We start from the raw sequence: 11486 nt of genomic DNA, 5'->3' as shown, positions 1-11486 counted from the left end.
TTCTTTTTGATTATTATATTCACAGGGGCGTTGTTTAGAAGTACACGTGGCATTACGGTTTGACCATGTCGGTCATATATAGCACGTGGTACTCGTGCAAGTTTAACCATGAACCCTGAATATATAGAGTTCGCAAAGAATTCAGAACGGCTCTTCTTTTCGTTTTCTCTTCCAGATCACAAATAGGTATTGTGCCTTCTAGGGTTTCTCAGAAAGGGGAAAAAAAGATGAGCTTTGAAGAACTAGAGAAAGGTATTTGTGCAATTAATTCTTACGCTTCAACTTTCGAGCGACTTGTAACTTGTAAGTATAATTGGAGGTCTGAAAGATACACCAGTACTACATCGGAAATTGGAGGAGACAAGAGGTGTGATTTTGTACTTGCTGAGTGATACCGCGACGGAACTCCAAGAAGCTAGTGACACAGCTGAAGCTGGTGTACCTCGAAGAAAACTACAAAAGCAGGACTTGCCAAAATTTCAAAAGATCTCGAGGCACCTCGAAAAAAAAATTAAGGAAACACAGCTTCTTGCTGATAAAAGGATAGCCGTTGCAAGTCGAGGTGATATTGGAGAATCCGGAAGGCAGGATGTATACACATAATCTGTGACCGATCACGTGGCAAAAAGTGGATGCGTGTGCTAAAATAATATAAGGAGCATCAAGACGATGTCACATCGCAGCATTAGAAGAACAAGATCACCATCTTCTGCCACGAATCCATCATCATGCAGATCCGATGGTGACAAATCGAGGACTACCAAGGGAATAAGCAATTGCGAAACACCCTAGAAGATCCGAGAGCATACTTTACTCTATCCCGAGATTGATCCAAAATCGAGAGTAGAGATTAATCTGACCGACAAGGATGTGACAGGGACAGCAGACAGCTGTCTGGCGCGTGCGGACTGTCCAACCACCCGCCTTAAGTGCTACATGCACAGGATACGTGTCAAACATTCTGTGGCGGAGTAAGTGGCGACCCATCATTACAAAATGCTACCGTTAGGATCATAGGTACCAAACGAAGGCATCAGCGGTATCGGCACAGAGAACAAGACGATAAGGATACAACGGTGATCTTGGAGACCCCACACAGGATCCCTATAAATATCCCACTCCACTAAGAGAGAGGGGGTGGACCATTTTTTAGCTAGAGGAATAGAGAGTCCAGGAGAGAGAAACTGTAAGAGTAAGTATGAGATTTAGTTCCCTCCTAGCTTCATTATCCACTCAAAGTCATTCAACTATCTTTGTAACCTTTGATCACATAGTGAAACACCAACCCCCGTGGACGTAGACCTTAATGCTGAACCACGTAAATCTTCGTCTCATTTACATTCAGCACTTTAGATCTTCTGTTTTTCATACCATGCATCGTATTTGCCTATATATATTGTGAACTCACCATAATCTAACTTATATGGCTAGACTAGGACGAGCCCAAAGGCTCCGAGTCCATCAGGCTTCGACCTTATGTTGTTTTATACATGTTTTATTTATCTCATTGATTTGGTCAGTCATGCGAATATTGTTTGTGGACACGAAGATACCTTCATTATTTCCGTGTTCACAATCTGGCGCTAGAAACATGGACCTTGTTCCGGTAAAAGATTTATCTTATCCTGTGATTTTGCCTATTTTTTGGCTCCCGACGCTATTCCCTAAATAATAGTGTTCTGAGCGACTTGTCACTTTTTCTTCTTTTCGAAAACTCATTTATGTCCTTGGCTTCCATTGCAAACTTTCTTTGGGTCTACGAGTGCTTTTGAAATCATTTTCGGTATCCAAAACCCTCTTATATTGCGGATTTGGGATAACATATGTTTGAAATCAATTTTGAAATATTTACATCGTGAGCTTAATGGCGAACGAGCACCAGATCTATGTTTCCAGGTTTTCATATTTCAAACCCAAGGATATGTGCATTTCCGAGAAATTTTTTGTTTTAGATCCATGAGCAGATCTATGTTCATGATTATTGGATCTGTCTCTCCAAGCTTTTCTTTCTTTCAAATGATCCCTCAACAATTTTTAGACGAGTGTCATGCTTTCTGGCTTTTTCTTCGGATTAACCTTACTAACCAAGCCCACGCGGATGTTGTTTCTTCGATAATGTTTTGTTTATGCAGGAAAAATCGAAGATGGAAAAAACAAAGTCGTCAAAAGAAACGCCAAGGACAACTCCCGTCATGATACGTAGTAAGCAGAAGTGTGAAAAGCTTAAAGCAGCGAACAAGAAACAGGATGGAGCGGAAAGCACGATGCCGATGGACGCCAGCGCAATAGCAGCAGCAACAACCAAAGCAGATGCCTCCAAAGTGGCAGTGACGACCCGAGCACACAAACAGCGTGAAGGAATGGCAGAATCAGTAATACAACAACCCCTCTACGGGATGCCACTCACCAACGAGTTGATCAACCGTTGCTAGCCAACCAACCTCTTCTAATAGCAGACCAGCCAGCACAACATCCGATAGAACTTCCGGCCCCGCCTGCAGATCCACCGGTTCCCTTGATACAGACTGTTGATGAAGATCACACTGTAGCCGCCGGTGGACAGATGCAAGTGGGAACCCCGAACCAGGGATCGAACCCTTCAATCCAGATGATGGCAGAACTCGAAGAGTTGAAGAAAAACCAGAAGGTGTACGTTGATGTTGTGGCCCTACTAGCACAAGAGAACCAACAACTCAAGGATAGGATCACTCATAACGCTGAACTAAGGGACTTGGACGACGAAGCTAATTCCAAAGCACCGCTGCCTAACCAGGACCGAAGGATGGTAGTGGCCAATGTCAATAATCCTGAACCATTAAATCGAAGGGAGGGTAGAGGAAACCGATTATCCGACCCGGACTACATCCCTGAAGACTCAGATTATTTCGATAGTGAGGACCTAATATCATGACGATCCACAGTTAGAGAAGACCACCAGCTTGCAATGGAGAATCTTCGTGCTGAAATGATGGCTGAGATCAAAGAACTAAAAGCCCGACAAGGAGGAGGAAGACTAGAGGAAGTGATGAGAGAAGCCAATACCACACCTTTAACTCCACACTTAGCCAGAGCACTCATTCCCCAGAAGTGTCCCATCCCAGCGTTCGAGTGTTACGATGGATCCAGCGACCCCGCGGCCCATCTTCGGTATTACAATCGTATTTTATCCAGATGGGATTAAGATGAAGCCGTCCTCTGCAGGTACTTCCCTTCGAGTTTGAAAGGATCGGCCCTATCTTGGTTCGATAACCTACCTCCAAATTCTATCGACTCCTATAGCCAGCTCACTGAGAAGTTCTTGAGAACCTACATGTACAAAAAGGTTGTCAATGCAGGAATGGACAAGCTCTTCTTATTACCGGTCGCATACAAGAAAACTATCAGGGAATATACCGATAGGTGGCACAAGATTTGTCAAGCAATAGGAAATGTGGATCCGGTAGTCAGTATCAATTGCTACAAGTGGGGGTTGGATTGGATGAGCCCGTTGTTTGTTGAGATTCACGGAAGTGTCCCCACGACCGAAGGAGACCTTCGAGTAATCATCGGAAAGCACGCAAGATTGGAGGGGATCCAGCGGGAAAATCCCAGGGCCCAAACGCAAAGATCTCATCAGACCAACTCAGTGGATCAAGCCAGCGGATCCAAGAGAGGCAACTTAGCTGAACGTCCCGACGAAGATAGGAGGGGACGAAGGGATGATCGACGGCGAGATGATCGTAAATTCGAAGATCAGGTATATACGAAGTTGAACACCAACTACACTCGCATCCTAAGAGAGATTAAGGGTCGTGAAAACCTACAATGGCCTTGGTACAAAGGAAAGCAGCCCCCAAGGTCCGTGAAGTCAAGAGATTACTGTGAATACCACAGCTTCAACGGCCATCAGACCGAAAAATGCAAGAACCTCAAGATAATGATCCAGAAGCTGATCGATGCTGGCGACCTCAAACAGTACATATAGAAGGCAGAAACCGATGATAGGACTAAACGAAACAAGCAAGTCCAACTACTTGAAGGCAATCGAACACTCAATGCTATATCATGCTCCGAACCTAATGGCCCCTCGTTAACAGCCCAGATATGAAAGAGATTAAGAAAGCAGTTCGAGGATTACTGCGAGTTGTACAAAATTGATGGAGTCGAAGTTGATGAGCACGAACAATGAATGAATGCACCAATAACATTCGAAGCTGAGGATATTGAGGAAGATATGGAGGACCACAATGATACTTTAGTTCTTACATTACCAGTTGCAGGATGCAACATCAATAAGGTTCTAATTGACGGAGGGAGCTCAGTCAACGTCTTATTTTATGATACGTTCAAACGGATGGAACTGAATGATGAGCAACTGATGTCTTCCTACTATACCATCTACGGATTCAACGGCGCACCAATGAAGCCCCTAGGAGACATCGTGTTGGAAGTTATGGTAGGCCCAATGAAAGTCGATACCCGATTCAGCGTGGTAGATTCTCCTTCTCCCTACAATGCCGTCATTGGCCGACGATGGGTGCACAAACTCAAAGGGGTGGTAGCGACATATCACCAGTACCTTAGATTCCCAACACCCAAAGGTGTAATGGAAATTAAGGGAGATCCGGTCACTGCCCGCGAGTGCCAGGCCATACAGAATAACTCAATAATGAGCAAGATGAACAACGAAAGTCCCGAAGAAGCAGAAACAAAGCAGCCGCCAAGGACAAGGCGATCGACCAGTACCTTGAGGAAACCTCTGGAAAAATTCTAACGAAGGGTAGCAGCGTCCTAACTACCGAAGCAGGCACCTCAATGGCTAAGGGGGCTGAAGAGCCTACCAAATAACAATTAAAGAACGTTCCTCTCTTAGGATAACCGAAACCCACAGTCACGTCGGTCGAACCTTCCAAAGAGATAAACATAGGAACTGAAGAGAACCCTAAAATGATCAAGATAGGAACTCTGATGGATAAGGACCGAGAATAGGCCCTAATCAAGCTGCTTAAGGATTATGCGGACATCTTTGCATGGAAACTGAGTGACATGCCCGAGATCGATCCAAAGATCATACAACATGAACTTCGGATAAAGTCAGCAACGAACCCCTTCAGACAGAAGCTACCCAAGATAGCACCGGAATACCACCAAGCGGTCGAGAAGGAGCTAACCAGACTGATGGAGGCAGGGTTCATAAAGAAAGACAGGTACCCTACCTGGATCTCGAATATGGCCATCGTACCAAAAAAGAACAGAGGGGTGAGAATATGCGTCGACTTCACCAACCTCAACAAAGCCTGTCTGAAGGATAGCTACCCGCTCCCTAGCATCGATCAATTGGTAGAAGTTGTATAAGGTCACGATGAGTTATCTTTCATGGATGGATATTCAGGTTACAATCAAATAGCTCTGGAAAAGAAGATCAGCAACACACGGCATTCTTTAATCCTCAGGGACTTTACTGTTACACCCGCATGCCGTTTGGACTAAGGAATGCAGGGTCAACATACCAGAGGATGGTCGATGCGATCTTCAAACCATGGATCGGGAAAACTTTAGAAGTCTATGTTGATGATATGCTCGTCAAAAGTAAGCTGCGCAAAGATCACCATCAAGATATGAGAAATATTTTCGATGCCATGAGGAAATACAACATGAAAGTGAACCCATAAAAGTGTACTTTCGGCGTCACATCAGGGAAATTCCTCGGATATCTAGTAACGAAGAGGGGCATCGAAGTCGATCCTGCTAAGATCCAAGCCATTATAGAAATGTCGTCCCCAAAGAACTTGAAAGAAGTTCAAAAGCTTAACGGATCCCTGGGGGCACTTGGGAGATTCATCGCCAGATCGTCGGATAAGTGCAAGCACTTCTTCAACATCCTCAAGAAGGGGAGTAAGTTTGCATGGACCGCTGAATGCGAAGAAGCCTTCCAGAAGATTAAAGAATACCTGGCCACGATCCCGATCCTACAGAAGCCCGATCCTGATGAGGTGTTGGCTCTATACATAGCAGCAACCGAAGACGCATTCAGCGCAGTCTGGATCAAAACCAATACGAAGGTTGAGCAACCAATCTACTACGCCAGCAAGACTCTCAACCCGGTGGAAAGAAACTACACGAAAATTGAGCAACTCATACTAGCATTAGTATGGGCAACCCAAAAGCTGAGAACCTATTTCTTGACTCATTATGTTCGGGTCCCATGTAAAGCACCGTTGAAAGTTGTTCTCCAAAGCGCAGGGAAGGTAGGAAGGATAGCAAAATGGAACACTCATCTTGATCAATTCAATATTATCCACGAGATCCAAACTGCCCCAAAGTCACAAGTTTTGGAGGATTTCTTGGCGGACTTACCTCTGGATAACGACGAAGAGGTGAAGGACATACTAGAAGCAGAAGAGGACGGAAAAGATCCAGTTGATGTACTCGAACCCTCAAGCCAAAGAAGATGGGAAGTCTTCGTGGATGAATCAAGGAATAGAGAATGTGCAGGTATTGGCATCGTGATCACTACCCCAACCGGAGATAGGATCGTACACGCATTAAGATTAGAATTCAAGAGGCATACAAACAACATCGTGGAGTACGAAGCCGTAGTACATGCCCTTCGTTTAGTAATAGAAATGGGAATAACCGATGTACTCCTAACAAGTGATTCACAACTGGTCATTCGACAAATGGAATTGGAATATAATGTTTATGACGAGACCCTCTCAGCATATATGGCGCTGGTCCAAACCCTAGCATCCCAAATACCTAACATCAGGTTCCGGCATCTATGCAGAAAAGATCTCAGGCATGCTGATGCCTTAGCATACATATCGTCCATGTTAAAGGATGAAAGCGTTAAGGCCATCAAGATAACAAGAGTGTATGAGCCATCGATCACTCCACAACAAGCCTTCGCTACAAATCGAGAAGACGATGTAGGGGAGGACATTGCTGACGATGATGTGGGGGAAGACATCGCCAATGACTTCGTCGAAGATGATATCTTATCAAGAGAAAACGAGGACGAAGACTTCAAAAATGAAGAAGACTGGAGAACCGAGGTTCACCCGATCCTTGAAGAAGGAACGTTGCCTACAGACCTGAAGCAAGCTCGAAAGATACAATCAAATGCAGGAAGATACGACCTTCGAGACGGAGTTCTTTACAAGAATTCTTTCTTCGGCCCTCTGTTGCGTTGTTTATCTAGAGAAGAGGGTCACCGTATCCTGAAGGACATCCACCACGGGGATCCAGGCAACCACAGTGGGATGAGATCACTAGCTGACAAAGCTAAGATGTAAGGGTATTACTGGCCACAAATGATACAAGACACAGCCAGGATGTCTAGAAGATGCGAAGAATTTCAGCGTTTTGCTAAGAGAATCCATTCCCCGGTAACGAAGCTAAATTCAGGAGATAGCCCTTGTCCATTTGCAAAGTGGGGAGTAGATATCTTCGGACCCCTGATCGAAGGGTCGGGGAAAAGACGATTCTTGATCGTAGCCACGGATTACTTTAGCAAGTGGGTGGAAGCCAAAGCTCTAGCCAGGATCAGAGATGTGAACGTATTCACATTCATTTTTCAGAACATCATTTGCAGGTTCGGCGTTCCCGCAGAAATTATCTCCAATAATGGTAAGAAACTGCAAGGAAAGAATATAGACATGCTCTTCGATACCTTCAAGATTAGGAAGAACAAATCGACTCCCATCTACCCCCAAAGTAACGGCCAAGCCGAAGCTACAAATAAGACTCTTTCCCATATTCTCAAGAAATCATTGGACGAACACAAGGGACGATGGTTCGAACAGTTACACAACGTGTTATGGGCGTATCGAACAACACGAAGGTCCGCTACTGTTGAATCACCGTTCCTCCTTACCTATGGAGCCGAAGCAGTCATTCCGACAGAGACCATCATGCGCCCCACAAAGACCGAAGCATGGGAGAAGAACCTCACAACGGACATGATGCTGGAAAGGCTCGATGATCTAGAAGAAAGAAGGGAGACATCGCTACAAAGGATAGAAAACTAGCAACGAAGATTGGCAAGAGAGTACAATAAAAAAGTTAAGCTTAGAAATTTTGTAGAAGGACAGTATGTGCTGAGAACAATACCCCAATATCAACGAGAGAAAAAGTGGGGAAAATTAGCACCAACATGGGGAGGACCATTTTTAATACATGACATTACGGGGAACGGATCATATTATCTGCGTAACCTCAAAGGAGAAGTCCTCAGGCACCCTTGGAATGCGAAATACCTCAATCCATACTATCCTTGAAGCAATGCAGTTCTGCACCTGCATGAAGGGTACCAGAAGAAGAAGAAGATGGCACAACCGCTTGACATGTTTCTATCTCTGGTCTAGGAGTAGCAGACCTCGTCGTATCAATCAAACAAATCTTTGACAAGAACTCTATTGGGTAAAGTAATTACATACAATCTCTCAGGAATCCCCTGTCAGCGTCTATAAGTGTAGGACCATGGGGAAAGATTCCAATAGAAAGAGATACCCAACCAATTAATAAAGCAGCGGTTCAGCGGAATGGAATGCATGTAAATATTTCAATAACGCATCACATATCCGTGAACGCTGCATCAACCCCCACCGTTCGGTAATCCTCTGGCCCAGGGTTAACCGACGGGGTGACAGGTCCAAAGTCCGTGACGAAGGTACCTCCCTTCGTTATTGCTGTCAAACACTTTTCATTACTTTACTTACTCATTTCTCAATATCTATATTTTTTCATTATCTAAAAAGTATATGAACTAACAGTTGTAGACAAATCAGAGTTGTACATACAAAAAACAAACGGTGATCCATTCCATGAATGTTGATTACATGATTGGGGAGTTAAACAAAAAATACATAAAATACACAAAAAATAGCTCGAAGCCAAGTAATCAACAAAGATCAACTTTCTAAGACGAACATAGAGACCTACTTCCCCTGGGAAGAATCGGCATGACCATATGGGTTCTTCTTCTGAGACGAAGGGACACTTCCTCCCGACGAAGGATCAGAAGTGTAGGTCAAAGGCTCGGGCATAGGACGGCGGGGGTACTTCTTAACAATGCATGCTCTTTTAGAAGACTCTGCTCGATCTTGGTTAAGGTCTTGTTGGCCTCCTCGGCAAGCTGGCAATGAGCCTTGTGCGCAATAACAGTGGCTTTGAATTCAGACTGCGACAACGAAGATTTCAATCGGGTTACTTCCTTGGCTGCCTCCTTCGTTGCTTTGTCCCGAGATCCCCCCATACCTTCATAATACTTGGCTTTACCCTGCTGATGCACTAAGGAAGATTGAGTCTATTTAAGCTTTTCATTTGCAAGGCTAAGTTGTCCCTCGAGCTCTGAAAAAGAAGAAACAAAATGGTTAAAAGAAAAGAATTACGAAGCCATCCACGACCAAACAAACATATACCTTCGACATTAGCCGAATCTATCTCAAACTCATTAACTACAACGTCCCGGGCTTCGTCAAGGAAATCATACTCGTCGTAAATTTTCTTATAATCCATTTGAAGATTTTTGAGGGTAAACTGACACTCATCCAACTCTACCTGCTTCATAGAGTCCAAGTGATGAAGACGGTTAACTTCAGTAGTCATCTCCTCAATCCCTTTAGTTAATCTATACATGTTAACTTTTAGATCTTTCTCTGACTCCACCAAATGAGCAACATCAGCTCGAGAATCGGTCAAGGCTTTACTAAGAGCATGTGCCTATGCTTTGGCGTCATCTCTCTCCCGAATGAGCTGCTGCATATGATCCCGAACGTCAGGGTCATGATACGAGCGCGCTTGACAAAGCCCTAATTCAAGATCTGTCACTCTAGCTGCCAACTGAGAAGCCTCATCCCGAGCATCATGAAGAGATTCACTAGTCAATTCCAAGGTACCTTTAAATTGGGAACGGGCGGCTGATAGTATATTTCGCCTTTCAAATAAAAGAGTCCTCTTGCCTTTTGTATTCCGCTAACAACTTATTGTGCTGAGTGGCACGACCATTCCACTTATCAACCACTTTTAAGATCTTTGCAACTAATCCGGGAAGCCTGGCGAGTTCTCTCACCACAAAGCGACGTCAATTCTCTGGCATCGCCCTCTGAAGACAGGGCCGTCCATCTTAGAACGAACAACAATAAAAACGAAGATATGGAAAAAGCGAAGAGACAAACCTTTTGACGAAGCACCAGCAGACGACGCTTCTATCCGAGCTTTCTCCAACTCATCCTTAAGAGAAACAACTTCTTGATGAAGCTCCGCTTCGGTAGCCCCAAGTTGTTGCTCCCCCTTCAACTTTTCCTTCATCTCCAGTATCTCCTTGTCCTTAGAAGCAAGAAGTTCTCCAGCGGAATTCAATTTTTCTTCCTTGTGACGTAACTTTTCCTCCAGCTTAAGAGCTTTCGCCTTGAAGAACTGGTACAAGGTATGGTTGCTCGATCCTCACCAGCTGCATAGGGAATGACCACATGAAAATCATTAAGGAAAGGACATTGGACCCGTCAACTTAGTATCTACGATCGTCTACCTCGATAACACGCTGTTGAGGATAACCATACTGATACCCATCTGCTATGGACATCATATGAGCAATGGAAGAAGGTGGATCGACCAAGACACTAGACGAAGTATCTCCCAAATATTTTTCCAAGACTTCAGCAACGTCATCATGAGACGCTAGCTGCATCCTCTGACGAGTAAAGGCATCAGAATCTTTCTCACCAGGTACTATGGGGGCAGGATTTGGCATGCACATCAGGCCCTTCTTCATCAACCATTCGAAGGTGGCATCATATCGGTCGTGCATCACGATCTTTTCGAAGCTATCAGAAGATACACCAGCAGGAGCTCCATCACCAGCAGCGAACCCTTGGCCAGCGGGATTTTTCTTGGTTTCAGCCTCCTTAGAGGCAAGAGCTTCGGCATCCTCCCCTTCATAGCTATCTTCTTCCTCGGCTATCTTCTCACCCTCTACAAGAACATCACATTCATCGTTTGGAGATATCAAAGAAAAGTCGGAAACAATTCCCAAAGAAGCATCAAGGTCAACTTGGCCCCCAGCGGAATAAATCCTACCAAAAGAGAACTCTTGGTTAGGGATCTTTGCTTGAAGATCAACATCTTCCTTCCTTTGAGCATGTGAGGCCTCGGTAGGAGCATCGTTCGTTTGAGCTTCAGAGGTGATATTCTCTCCACCATTCTTAACACCAACGTTGCCATCACCCTCGTGACCAAGAGGCGAGGTGTCAGTACGTTCCTCATCATCGGTAACATCCTCGTCGGACTTATCCTCGTCGTTCACCGGACTGTTAACCTCGAGAATCTCTGTCTCTTCCTCACCAGCAGTAGAAGACTGGACGGGACCAAGCTTTTTCTTCTTCGACGCCTAAAACGAACACATGATAAACTTATGATTTCAGGGGAAAGCATACATAAACTACACACTATTATAAGAAATCATACCTTGACAGTGACAACACCTTTCGAAAGAAGAACCGCATCGG

General features: G+C 44.7%; 2 protein-coding genes across 2 annotated transcripts; both read left to right on the top strand.

Annotated features, from left to right (window-relative positions):
* The first annotated feature begins 2944 nt into the window (after positions 1–2944).
* On the top strand, positions 2945–3964 carry LOC113312126. Its single transcript, XM_026560884.1, has 2 exons — positions 2945–3147; positions 3202–3964. Exons 1-2 carry the CDS (start codon positions 2945–2947, stop codon positions 3962–3964), a joined length of 966 nt encoding a protein of 321 aa, XP_026416669.1.
* A 204-nt stretch (positions 3965–4168) lies between these two features.
* Positions 4169–4753, top strand: LOC113312125. Its single transcript, XM_026560883.1, has one exon. The coding sequence runs from the start codon at positions 4169–4171 to the stop codon at positions 4751–4753; it is 585 nt and encodes a 194-aa protein (XP_026416668.1).
* Positions 4754–11486: the final 6733 nt, after the last annotated feature.

The sequence above is a fragment of the Papaver somniferum genome, chromosome 9 (assembly GCF_003573695.1).
Source record: "Papaver somniferum cultivar HN1 chromosome 9, ASM357369v1, whole genome shotgun sequence".
In the NCBI taxonomy this organism is placed as follows: Eukaryota; Viridiplantae; Streptophyta; class Magnoliopsida; order Ranunculales; family Papaveraceae; genus Papaver; species Papaver somniferum.
Note: the sequence above shows the minus strand (reverse complement) of the source record. Positions and strands in the feature narration are given on the sequence as shown.